Consider the following 13,867-nt stretch of genomic DNA (forward strand, 5'->3'; position numbering starts at 1 on the left):
TGGCATGTCCGGTTTGGAAGAAACTTAATATATATATTTTTTTTAAATTAATATTTTTAAATTATTTTAATATACGAATATTAAAAATAACTTTTAAAAAATAATAATAAATTATTTTAATATATTTTTGAATAAAACACACTTTAAAAAATAACCATTACCACACTTTTAAACACTCTTAAAATTAAATATAGTTTGACATATTAATTTGGTGATGCTACCAACAAGCATAATTTAAAAGATCAATATGATATTTAAGAATATAATAAAAGTTTTTCTTAAAAAAAATAATTTTTATATGAAAAAATATTAAAATAATATTTTTTTAATTTTTTAATTTTACTTTTCATATCAGCACATTAAAACAATTTTAAAACACTAAAAAATTAATTTGAAATAAAAAAAAATAAAAAAATAAAAAACAAGTTCAACTTCAATATAAAATATATTTTTCTGAGTCATAGACCAAAAGTCTAGCTAGGGTTTATTTTGACATTGAGTAATATTTTTTTTACCAAAACAAAGTTGTTTTTTTGTTTTTTTAAATATAAAATAAACGTGAATGTTTCATGAATTTAAAAAATATAAATTTGAGTTGAACTACTAACTTTACAGTATACTCGTTTAATCCACAAATTTAATCTTGGATGTAATGAATCCTCAAATCAAGTCTTACAACGAATTATAAGAACAAATGCACACTTACTAATTTTCATGAATTATAAACTTTCACAATGCACACTTATTAAACTTGGACTCCATCCTCTCGCAGGTACATGTATTTAAGTTTTTTTTATTATTATTATTTTAGGATGTAACGAGGTTTAGCATAGAACAAATGAATGTATGATGGAGATTTGGTAGTCTATGATGAGCTCAAGAACAATTTTCAGATCAAGCTCACGCTTGCAGTGAGCTTTCGAGCTGAACAACAGAGCTCAAACAAGAAGCATTTGTTTATTCGCTCGCTAGAAGACATTAATGAATACTGAAAGAGAGGCCATTTTAGGAGGCAATAGGGCTGTCTTGTTCACACGCCAGAGGCAGCCCAAAATTGAAACTTTAAGGCCCTCCCCTCCCTCATTTAAGAGATTAGATAGTGTTCCTCAGGCCCATTTTAAGAAAAATATAAGCATTTAGAATTATTATTTTTTGAAAAGTAAATTCCTGAAAAATAAATTATTTTCTGATGTCTGGTAGTGTCATGAAAAATAAGTTGGAAAATAGTAAGAGAAAAGCAAAAAAATAAGGATCAAATTTGATAGATAAAAATTTTCAATTAAAAAAATAACAAGAGAAAAGTAAATAACAATCACAAAAATAAGGACCAAGGTTAATATAAAAATCAAATTAAATCAAATTCTAAGAGGTGAAATTGAAAAAAAAAATATAGCAATCAAAAGTTTGAGGACCAAATTTGTTATAATTAGCAAATAATATGATATTTCTAAATTTTTCATAATTTTTAGAAAGTGTTTTCCATTGACCAATTTTTCTAATGGCAAAAAAACACGAAAAAGTTTGGAAAATAGTTTCCAGGAAACCACTTTTCGCCAGACAAACTAGGCCTTAGATGCATTTGTGTTTAATTAAAGACTTAAAATAGAAAAAAACAGAGATTATAGAGATATAGAAAACATATTTTTTGTATTTTTTATTTTGAAAAAAACATAAATTTACTATTATAAAATAATATAAATCATATATTATAACCTCGCCTAACAGCTTAAATTTTTAGGTTGAAGTGGTTCTTTAACATAATATCAGAATCTTAAAGAGTTCGAATCTCACCATCTTTATTCTCTTTACAAGGTAGTATTATGAACTTGTATAAGTTTCAAGTTCAAAAAACTTTTACCTGAGGGGTGTGTGTTAGAGAATAATATAAATTATATCTTGAAATCTCACATAACAACTTAAGTTTTTAATTTGAGATGGTCATTTGATATAGTATCAAAGTTTTACTAACTAAATGGTCACGAGCATAGTTTTAAAATCCAGTCTAATCCGGGGTCGGAATCGGGCCAGATTTAAAAGAAAATAAAGAAAGGTAAAAACTCGGGTTAACCAGACAAAACTATTTTTTATCCCTTATGCATTTCTTAATTATGTCATAAAACATTAATCAAATGCAACCAGATATTCTCTTAACATAACAATAAGGCCCTGAACCGATAGTTGTTTTTCAATTCACATTGATGTTGATTTAGGGAAAGATCATTTATAATGGAAGAAGCTTCCTTGATATTTATCTCAATGGAGAAGAAAGAATTAATGTAAATCTTGGTCATTTCTCCGCACCATCTTCTACACTATTATTGAATTTTTGACCATTCAATCTCGTGTTTCCATTTCCCAGCTACCCTCTACTTCTGGTATGTGGTCACCAGACTTCCTATTTGTTAATTTCATCGTAAGAAAAGAATGTGTGGAAAGAGAATTTTTGTTTTTTTGTTTTAGTTTGTATGCCACTTTTTTTCAATGGAAGGATAAGACTAGCCAAAAAAAAAAAACAAAAACTCTCAAAAGTTTCAATTTGAAAATCTAAAACTTAAAGTCTAAAGTATGGAATAGATAAAAACAATATTATTAAATCCGCTTGGTGTGTTAACTTGATAATTTATCAATTTAAAATCTAATTTTAATTAGATTTTCAATTAAATTATGCACTAACTCAGTGCCACCTAATCAATCCAGACCTAATCAACCCATAATCTAGTGAAAACCTAATATAACTTTTTGTTTTTTCCAATATAGCATTATTTTACTTTTAAATTTTGTTGATAAGATACTATTAATCATTACTGGAGAAATTCCTAAAAGCGTTGTTTGAAAACTATAACCGGCTCGGCATAGTTGATTTGGAATTTATATTGATTTGAAAAAAAAAACATAAAATAAAATTTTGTTCATCCGGTTAAAAATCCAAGTTAATTTAAATTTGATCTCATCAAAACTCTTAATTAATTACTAACTCATTAACTATTTATTTTTTAAAAAATTAAAATTAAAATTTCAAAACAACGCTTAAAAAGCTATGTAATTGAATACGAAACAATGACCTTGCAAATAATTTTTAAAGATTTTCTATAAAAAAAACATAATTTTAAAGATTCTTAATCTAGTCATCTATTTACTTTTTTATAGTCATATATATTTCTTCAAGCAATCAAGATCTTATACGGCTAGCTATATCACCTTTATAAAAAGCCATAGCATGGAATACATGCATGAGAATAAATACGCCCTACGTACCTCAAAGCATATCTTATACTAGCAAAATGAAGTTTTAGGCTCAGGGTAAAGGCCACGGGATATTTGGACAATGAATCAAAACCCCTATTTAATAAAAGTTTTAAAAATAAATAAGAAATATTTATTAATTATACTTTATTTAGTAAAAAGTCCTAATTGCGAAATGAAAATTGCCCAAAAACCTATTTTTCAAACATCCATAAAAAATAAATACATTTTTTAAAAGATTTTAAAAGATTTCAATTTACTCAAGGTTTTCATTCACCTTAAGCCGACTCTGCCTAAGTGTCTATTTGTTTTCGTGTTAAACATTAACCGTAAAAAATATAAAAAAAAAATATGCTTTTTATAGTTAATTTGTAATTTGAAAAATAGTTAAGGCATGGACAAATACATGCTTAACCCTCTTGTAAAATGCAAGTGGTACGTACCATCATTTATGCTACAAACCATCATCATCACAAAGGCTTGACTTGTATATACACTACCAGAAAACCGGAGAAAAGCAACGGAATTACCGACGGAAATATTCTATCGGTAATGATTACCGACGGACATAATTCCGTCTCCAAATCGGTCGGTATATACCGACGGAATATTTCCGTCGGAATATACCGACGGAATTACCGACGGAAATATTCCGTCGGTATATACCGTCGACTTCACCGACGGAATATACATTTCGTCTGGAAATACGCAACGGCATGGTGACGTCAGGGGATTTTACCGACAGAAAGTACCGAGGGATTCAAACTGTGATAGCCGTACAGTGACGTGGCGCTGTCACCGACGGCATCACCGACGGTATCACCGACGGATTACTTTCGTCGGTGATACCGTCGGAAAAAACCATTATATGCACCCATCTGCCGACACTCTCATCCTCTGTTTCTCCTTCTTCTTCTTTCCCATCCCACCTCTCCCCTCCCAAACTCCTCCCAAACTGCAGCCAAACACCCATCCCAAACTCTCCACTATTCTCAACACGAGCACTCACAATATCCGTTTCTTGTAGATTTTATCATTTTTTTGTAAGTAAATCTATCCTTTTTAATTAGTTTTAATATTTAATTGTGAATTTTATTGTTTTAGTATATGTATTTTGTTAACGTTTGTACTTATTTAATTGTTATTTGTCAAAGAAACTTGTAGTATGAATGTATAATTTTGTAGTTGTTATAGGTTGTTTTAGATTTTGTCAAATTTTATTTGTTTGTAAATTGTTGAAATTTTGTTTGAATTACACCGAATTAAATGTGTCGTTGTGATGAAATAAATAATTAATAGCTTATTTAAGTGTCTTGTTTAATTGTTATCAATTATATTTCGAAGTTGTGAGTAATTCTGTAAATTTATATATGTATAAATTTGTATGTATGAACGTTGATAGTTGATAATTGATAATGAATATTTAACATAAGTGTTGTTTTAGCTTATTGGATAATGTCGGGGAAAACCAATATTTGTGTTATGTTTTATAGAGGTTCAATAGAAGTCATGGATGATCGTTCATGGATCTATCGGAACTCACCCCAAGGATTGCGGAGGATGGATTATTGTAACGGTGTCCAGGGTTTTATTAATTTCGCAACATCTATTCCGAGGAATTTTACTGATGGCGGTATTAGGTGTCCATGCAGGAAGTGTAAAAATTTAAAGTTTCTGCATCAAGATGTTGTAACGATGCATCTTCTAACCAAAGGGTTCATGGAAGATTACCTGTGTTGGTATGCTCACGGAGAACTATTTGTTCCTGATGAGAGCATGGAAGAACAGGTGGTTGGGTCAACTTCTAGTGCTAGTAACATGCATGAAGTTGGAAATGAGAACAGTAATCCTTACAGGAATATGGTTATGGATGCAATGAGAATGAGTGAAGATAATGTCAGGGGATGTCCAATCGTAGAAGAAGAACCTAATGCAGATGCAGCAAGGTTTTTTGATCTGTTGAGAGATTCTGACGAACCATTATGGGATGGCTGCACGAACCACAGTAAATTATCAGCCGTAGCACAGGTGTTCACCATCAAGTCAGATCACGGGTTGAGTGAGGCCGGTTATGACAAGATTATTGAATGGGCGAGAAGCATTTTACCTGAAGGGAACAGGCTGAAAGAGAACTTCTATGCTGCCAAGTCCATGATGAAACCCCTCGGTTTAGGATACCAGAAAATTGATATATGCCCTAACTTCTGCATGTTATACTACCTTGAAAATGCCGAGATGACCGAGTGCATGACGTGCGGGCATTCCCGTTACAAACCCAGAACTGGTAGAGGGAAGACTGTCGTGGCATATAAAAAACTTAGATACTTCCCAATCACACCTAGACTGCAGAGGTTATTCATGTCACCAAGGACTGCTGAACACATGACATGGCACCAATCACACCATGCGGTTGATGGAGTGATGGTTCATCCTTCTGACGGTGAAGCCTGGAAACACTTTAACAGTATGCATCCTCCCTTTTCAGCTGAATCAAGGAACGTGCGTCTTGGGTTGTGTACAGACGGATTCAATCCATTCGGGTCATTTGCTGCTCCTTATTCTTGTTGGCCGGTCATACTGACGGTTTATAACTTGCCACCGGGGATGTGTATGAGGCCGGAGTTCATGTTTTTATCTATGGTCATACCAGGTCCGAGCAGTCCGGGGCGGAATATAGATGTTTGTCTTCGTCCGTTGATTGATGAGTTGACGCAGTTGTGGTCCTCTGGAGCTTTGACTTATGACATCTCGAGGAAACAAAATTTTGTTATGAGAGCGGCTTTGATGTGGACTATCAATGATTTCCCAGCTTATGGAATGGTTTCTGGTTGGAGCACGCATGGAAAGCTAGCATGTCCATATTGTATGGAGAACAACAAGGCATTCACGCTAACAAACGGGGGTAAAGCTTCTTTTTTTGACTGTCACCGTCGTTTCTTGCCACATAACCACAGGTACAGAAAGAACAGAAAGGATTTCTTTGTTGGCAGGGTTGAAAATGATGTTGCACCCCCGCGTCTTTCCGGTGAAGAATTGTTTGATGTTGTGTCAGAGTACGGTGAAATTGTGTTTGGTCTCCAATCAGGTAAGCAGAAGTTTCCTAGTTTTGGTTTGACCCATAATTGGGTGAAGCGAAGTATATTTTGGGAGCTTCCTTATTGAAAGACCAATCTTCTCCGCCATAACCTTGACGTCATGCACATTAAAAAGAACGTGTTTGAGAACATTTTCAACACCGTCATGGATGTGAAGGGGAAGACAAAGGACAACATCAAGGCTAGATTGGATGTAGCGCTGTTTTGTAACCGTAAAAATATGGAGTTGGTTTGTGATGGGTCACGGGTCGCAAAACCAAGAGCAAGCTTCGTGCTAGAGAAAAACGCACAACTACTAGTCTACAAATGGCTTAAGAGTCTGCGTTTCCCCGATGGACATGCCTCGAACATATCAAGGCTGGTTAATACGGAGGAATGCAGATTATATGGAATGAAGAGTCATGACTGCCATGTGTTTATGCAAACACTCATCCCATTAGCTTTTCGTGATTTGTTGCCAAAGGGGATATGGGATGCACTAACGGAGATTAGTCATTTCTTCAGAGATATATGCTCCAGCAAGTTGAATGTTGATCACATTGAGAGGCTTGAAAAGAATATCGTCGAGACAATATGCAAACTTGAGATGATATTCCCTCCATCATTTTTTGACTCAATGGAGCATCTACCCGTACATTTACCGTTTGAGGTAAAAGTTGGAGGACCGGTCCAGTACAGATGGATGTATCCATTCGAGAGGTTAGATATTACAGTTGTTATGACATTTATAATTAAATGTTTTTATTTTAATGTTTTTAATTGATAATTTTATATATATATATATATATATATATATATATATATATATATATATATGCAGGTACTTGTTCAATCTTAAAAAAAAGGTTAAGAACAAGGCGCATGTTGAGGCGTCAATATGTGAGGCGTATATTGTTGAGGAGATCTCAACATTTATCTCATACTATTTCGAACCTCATTTGAGAACGAGGATAAACCGTGTTCCACGGCATGATGATGGTGGTGAAGTGCATTCAAGTGGGAACTTGTCAATATTCTCCAATCCTGGACGACCCACACCTAAAAATGCCGTGAGGGGAAGATATTTGTCTGAAATAGAGTTCAGACAAGCACACAATTATGTCCTATTTAACTGTGATGAGCTGAGACCTTTTATTAAGTAAGTAGATGTTCGACTTAAACTTTGTCAAGAGTGTACTATTTATGTTTTGTGATACCATACACTCATATACTTTGGAACAAACTTGCAGGCAACATCGACGATACTTACTGTCCAATAACTCACAGCTGACCGAATCCCAGATCTTTCAATTACAAGATGAAAAATTACGGGTTTCCCGACGTAGATACCGACGGACTATAACCCGTCGGTATTTCACAGAGAGTTGCAAAAAAATTTACGGGATTTTGCCACATTCACCGACGGATATACCGACGGAATATAACCCGTCGGTATTTCACAGAGAGTTGCAAAAAAATTACGGGATTTTGCCACATTCACCGACGGCTTTTCCGACGCCAATACCGACGGAATCACCGACGGAATTGCCCGCACGCATGTCTGACACGTGTCCCGTCTGCACATCACCGACGGCATTGCCGACTGATTACCGACGGATCTAAAAGTTTGGCGGGATTTTCGAACTTTTTTGGTGCGCATTTCAATTAATTACCGACGGAATTACCGACGGAAATTAATCGCACCGACAGCAATTAAGGGCCGTCGGTAATTCCGTCAGAATTTCACTATATATACCGGCCCCCACCCCCCCCCGCACCGTCTCCTCCCTCCCCTCCTCTCCCCCCGTCGTCTCCCCCTCCCTCTCCTCCCTCTTCTCCCCCGTCGTCTCCCCCTCTTCTCCTCCCTCTTCTCCTCTTCTCCCTTTCTCTTCTCCTCTTCTCAAGTGTGATCTTCTTCTCAAGTTTAGTTTCAAAAGGTATGTATTTTTTTTTCTTTATCTTTGTATTTTTTTTATTTTAATTATGATTATTTTTTTTGGTGTTCTTTGTTTTGTATATTGTTTGTAGATAAAATCTTAAATTCAACACATTATTAAGGTAATCATTTTTTATTCCCAAATTTATTTTGAATTGATATAATGTTTTTTAATTTTGTGTGTTGTGTAGTGTTTTTTAGTTTTTTAATTTTATTTATTAATTTTAGTTTTTTAGTTTTGATATTATTGTTTGTATTGTTATAATTGTTATTGTTGAATTTATGTTAAAAATGTTAGTTTATAAATATAATTGTTATTGTTGATTTATTTTAAAAATGTTAGTTTATAAATATAATTGTTATTGTTGATTTATTTTAAAAATGTTAATTTATATATATAGAATTGCATTTAATTATTAGTTTATCTTAATTTAGGATATTATTGTTTGTATTGCTATAATTGTTATTGTTGAATTTATGTTAAAAATGTTAGTTTATAAATATAATTGTTATTGTTGATTTATTTTAAAAATGTTAGTTTATAAATATAATTGTTATTGTTGATTTATTTTAAAATTGCATTTAATTATTAGTTTATCTTAATTTAGGATAAAATAATTAAATGAATGTTCATAGTTGTAATTCTATATGATGTTATTGAATAAAATGTTGTGTTGATGATGATGAGTTGGGTTGAGATCCAGGATGATTGGATCGGGATGTGAAATAAAATTGGAAGTGTAATTTGATTTTGTCAACAACTTGGGACCCCCCAGTACAGGGGAGACTCTGTCGAATTTTTTTTTTTAAATAATTGAAGTTAATTATTCGTATACATGTGTGTAGATGCGTAGAATGAAATCTACAGCACGTCGTCAGAAGACGGTTGCAGCTAGTTCTTCTAGCAGCGAGGAGGACGTATCCTTAGGTGCTAATCACGGCGAGGAATCTACGCCAACTTGTGATGCTGCCTCTTCTAGCGCGGTTTCACAGCGCAGAAGCGGTGTGCCTTCACAGCGGGGTCAATTCACCCGCAAGTACCAGGCACAATGGAAGGATGACCTCTCAATGTAAGTTCGTTTAGGTTTTAGATTTTTTTTTATATACTTATAACATAATTTATGAACAACTAATTAATATTAATTACTAATTTTATTTAATTTCAGGTTTACAAACATTGAGGCTGCAAGGACTATAACATTGGCGTTTAAATCGTCGATGGAGATTCCATTGTTTCAATGGAGCCAGGTTTCCAAACATCCTGAGTGGAAACCTAATATCGATGCATGGTTTAAGCGATTTCAGGTCGGTGTTAATTTTTAATTTCCAGCTTATTTTTAATAAATGATTTTTATAATTTTATATCTTGTACTATTTTTATTTTATATGAATTATTTATATACACAGAACAAATTTGAGTGGGATAGGGCGAACAACAATGTTGTGAGGAGGGTATGGGAGAATCACGCGGCAACTAGGTAACATCAAAAATAATATTTATTTTTGTTTTATAATTTAATGTTTTAAATTCTAATTTGTTACTATGGAAGTAGGTTGCGTGATTTTTGGTATGACACCCAAAAAAATCAAAAAAACATGCGAGGGATAACGGTCTTGAAGGATGGAATGAGGTGGCGGTTTGGCAGGAATTCAAAGCGCCATTCATCTCGGGGGAAATATGGACGGCATATATTGAGCACGTGACCTCAGAGCGGTTCTCACGGCGCTCACAGTCTGGCGCCGACAACCGGAACCGGCAAATTTATGGTTCGGTGACCACGCACACTGGCGGATCCGTCCCATTCAGCGCACATGCAAAGCGGATGGTAAGATTAATTTTATTGAAATATATCGATAATTAATTTGTCGTTCCTTATAATATATTTAACTTTCAACCTATTTTTGCCTTACAGGCTGCATCTCTTGGACGTGAACCGAGTCCAATGGAGCTGTTTCTAGAGACGCATGTGCGGAGTCAAGACCGCCAAAAAGGGGTGCAGCAGTTCGTGGACAACCGTGCTCAGCACTTCGTGGTATGTTCGTTCATTCATTTTATTTTGTAAGTTATTATTTTCTTGAATTGCATCTTGAATTGCATTTGATGATTTTTTTACCGATGGAATTTTCAGGAGACCTATAATAGCCGGTTGAGGGAGAGATATGGGGACAATCCGTCGACCCATCCAGATTTCGATCCAGATTTGTGGATGGAGGCGGGATCGTCTGGTGGACCCGATAAAAACAGGGTCTACGGGCTCTCCAACACTACGGCTGACAACTTGCGTTCGACTCGTAGTGTCTCAACTGTTGGAAGCTCTCCATCAGTATCGAACACCCAGTCTGAGGAGTTCATTGCGTTGAAACAACAATATCAACAACTCTCGACGAATTATGATGAGCTCCGTCAAATAGTCATGGAGATGAGATCAAAGATGGGTGACGATACTTGTGCAGCTTCTTTTTGGCCGTTTGGTCCCGGGAACAACCAGCCTCCTCCTCCTCCGCCTCCTCCTCCAGCTCCGCCGCTATTCTAGTTTAATTTTGTTTTTTAAACACATTAAATTTGTAATGAATATTATTACTTTTAGATTTTTAATGTTTAATGCATTTTTATTTGTTTATTAATGTTTTTTACAATTAATAAATTATTTTTTTTATATATTTCAAATACATACCGACGGATACTATCCGTCGGTATTTAACAGAGAGTTGCCGAACAATTACCATCCATGCCATCTTTACCGACGGCATCACCGACGGATAATATCCGTCGGTGATTAACTTCCGACGGGATTACCGACGGATAATATCCGTCGGTATCACACAGAGAGTTGCAACAAAATTACAAGCCATGCCATACATACCGACGGCGAACCCGTCGGTGATGCCGTCGGTAATTACCCTTAAAATTACCGACGGATTGGCCGTCGGTAATTTTCCCGCGAGGAATTTTTTGTTGGCGCGCGTATCCGTCTGTATTACCGTCGGTGTTTCCGTCGGCGGATGGTTTTTTTTATTTGCGACAGAATTAGCGACGGAAATGGGATTTACCGACGACTGGTTCACCGACGGATAGATTCCGTCGGTGAAGCCGTCGGTATTTCTTTCACCGACGGATTTCATGGCTAGCACCGACGGAATTAATCCGTCGGTAAAACTGGATAATGTTGTAGTGATATTTATAACTAAAATAAATTAAATTTTGTTTTTAATACTACTTCTATTGTTATAATTAAGGGATTTAGGGTTTGGTGTGTTCCAGTAGTAGCCAGTGCATGTCATTTTCAAGATACACAATGTGCTTAGTACGTATAACAAGTATATATGTTTGAGTCCACGGCAAGGTGGTAGAAACAGCCACCTTTTTTCAGGAGGAGGAAATTAATACAAGGGCGTTTTATATATAGTTCTACTTCTATTACTGCAAAAATGTCAGTGAAAGCTATTGTTTTAAACAAATCTTTCAACCGATCATGATCCAAAGTCTAATACTTAAATTAAGAATTGATTAAAAAATAAGGAGATTAATTTGTAGGGCCAAATCAAGTGAAGATCATTTCTGGGTGGATATTTGAGGATTATATAAATAAAATAACATCTCATTTTCTTTCAATTTGTTTTTTTCACTTTACAAACAATCAAACACAAACCACTCACCTATAAGCTAAAAACCTTGAATTAATCAATCCAAGCCAAACAATTTTCACACCAATTCCCAGCTCTCAATAACACAATACAACCCTCTCTTCCCATGTCATTGTTTTTCATCAAGCAGACATTGTTGAGGGCTTAAATTGAACAAAATGGGACACCACAAACCTAAATTATCATTTTTTTTTACACATACCTAATAATCACATTTAGCCCATCAATTTTGATCCCTCCTGTATATCTTTTCCTTACCTTTCCATGTCAATTGGTGCAAAGCCTTTTTCGAAATCCATAAAACTCTTCTTGTCACCAACTTTCTTACTCTTTTGTGATTCTACATCGTCCAAGTCGTCATCTGGAAGCTGGTCTTCTTCCCTTGTCAATGTTGAGTACTCAACTTTGTCCCCATAAAACTTGACCAAGACCAAATAAAAGAGCATCACAAAAATGGTGATTGCAATCAACAACCAGCTAAATTGAATATTCACCAGTGATTTAGCACGATGCAAAGCCTCGTTATCATGACATCTAACCACCAGGTGACCTTCTTCTAAGTTGAGGAAGCAACCTTTAGGTATCAAAGAAGGGGTCCATAATGCATAGCCCATGACTATGAACCAAACACCTTGGAACATGATACTAGCTGACCTAACAAAGCTAACCATGAAACTTTTAGGGAGGCCAATTCCCATGAGAGTGGTGGCTAGAGAAACAACTATGACAATTTGTAGAAGCAAGTGGTATTGCCCTTCAACTCCCATGTGATCAGCTGAGTGAAGGTGGAAGAGGAAAAGTTGTTGGCCAAAGGCTAATGCTCCAAGGAGTTGAGTTAGACCATATTGAGCTTTAGGCCCAATTCTATCGAGAAGAATAGCAAACACTGCATAAACAAAGAAAGTCATTGATATCGAGGAGTGTTCAAAGTTGTGAAGGTGGTTTGATGGTATGGTTCCATCAGAGTCAAATGGTTGATGCATTTCAGGACCAATAAAGAGTTCCATGGATATAGAAAGAGAGCTGCTTAACATGATGAGAAAGAGCTCCAAGTACCTAAATTTTGAAGTTGGGAACCATGGTGAAGACGTGTAGGAGTTTGGTTGTTGAGCATGGAGTTTGATATGGCTAAAGAGGTGCCATAAACCAAGAGCTAGGAAGGCAAAGCCTGGTGCCACATGACCAACTAAAGTACCCATTGTATGTTTTTGTGACACAAGTAGCACAACTATTTCCTTCTTGGTATGTTTTGTCCTAAGGAAAAGAAGAAAGAAAAACAAGTGTTGTCGTCGTTGTTTTTGGATAGAGAGAAAGGGAGAGGAGAAAGAGAAGTGGCCTGCTAGAATTGGGGGAGAAAGGAGTGCAATTTAAAAGGGATTTTTATGGTCGAAATTTTTAAAGGCCTAGAGGGTTCTATAAGGATTAAGCTTTGAATATTTATCATGGCTTGGGAAGAAGGTTTGAATCCATGGTTGACCGTCATGGTACATTGGCTATCGCTAGGATGAGCTAGCAGCCTGTCTTCTAGAATGGAATGGTGTGTCCCATTTGACAACTATAATCCCTTCACTAATCCAATGACAAATTAACCCCTTTTATTAAGTCTAAAATGTCACATCCATGAACTTAATTACCATTGAGATTAATTAATGCCTAAATTTTACAGCATCCATTTATGAAAAGATATACAGGTACCTCGACAACATTCAAGCACATATTAATTCCATGACGTCCATCTACCTCTTGATCATTTAAAATAGGAGAAATATACTATCATGGCATCCATTCAAGCATATATTAACTGTGATTTGGTAGTTGATCACCAAAATCCTCGTGGGAAAATCTTTTTCGTAAAGGAGATGATCCTAACCTGGAAAAAAAAAAAGCTGAAACAATTTTTTTCTAATCTGTTGTCTCCGTATGAAAAATAAATTTCATAGATGTTTCTAATTGGGTTCTAATTTGAAAA

At 35.1% G+C, this 13,867-nt stretch overlaps 3 protein-coding genes across 3 annotated transcripts; 2 read left to right on the forward strand and 1 right to left on the reverse strand.

The window, feature by feature from the left end:
* The first annotated feature begins 9,108 nt into the window (after window positions 1–9,108).
* On the forward strand, window positions 9,109–9,644 carry LOC127905008 (uncharacterized). The gene is made up of 2 exons (XM_052450687.1): window positions 9,109–9,323; window positions 9,420–9,644. The coding sequence occupies exons 1-2, from the start codon at window positions 9,109–9,111 to the stop codon at window positions 9,574–9,576; spliced, it is 372 nt and encodes a 123-aa protein (XP_052306647.1). The 3' UTR covers window positions 9,577–9,644.
* Window positions 9,645–9,839: 195 nt separating this feature from the next.
* LOC127904893 (uncharacterized) lies at window positions 9,840–10,822 on the forward strand. The gene is made up of 2 exons (XM_052449969.1): window positions 9,840–10,286; window positions 10,383–10,822. The coding sequence occupies exons 1-2, from the start codon at window positions 10,197–10,199 to the stop codon at window positions 10,785–10,787; spliced, it is 495 nt and encodes a 164-aa protein (XP_052305929.1). The 5' UTR covers window positions 9,840–10,196; the 3' UTR covers window positions 10,788–10,822.
* A 1,009-nt stretch (window positions 10,823–11,831) lies between these two features.
* On the reverse strand, window positions 11,832–13,295 carry LOC7455741 (uncharacterized). Its single transcript, XM_002299094.4, has one exon. It carries the CDS (start codon window positions 13,095–13,097, stop codon window positions 12,153–12,155), a length of 945 nt encoding a protein of 314 aa, XP_002299130.1. The 5' UTR covers window positions 13,098–13,295; the 3' UTR covers window positions 11,832–12,152.
* Between the last annotated feature and the right edge of the window lie 572 nt (window positions 13,296–13,867).

The sequence above is a fragment of the Populus trichocarpa genome, chromosome 1 (genome assembly GCF_000002775.5).
Source record: "Populus trichocarpa isolate Nisqually-1 chromosome 1, P.trichocarpa_v4.1, whole genome shotgun sequence".
NCBI classification, from domain to species: Eukaryota; Viridiplantae; Streptophyta; class Magnoliopsida; order Malpighiales; family Salicaceae; genus Populus; species Populus trichocarpa.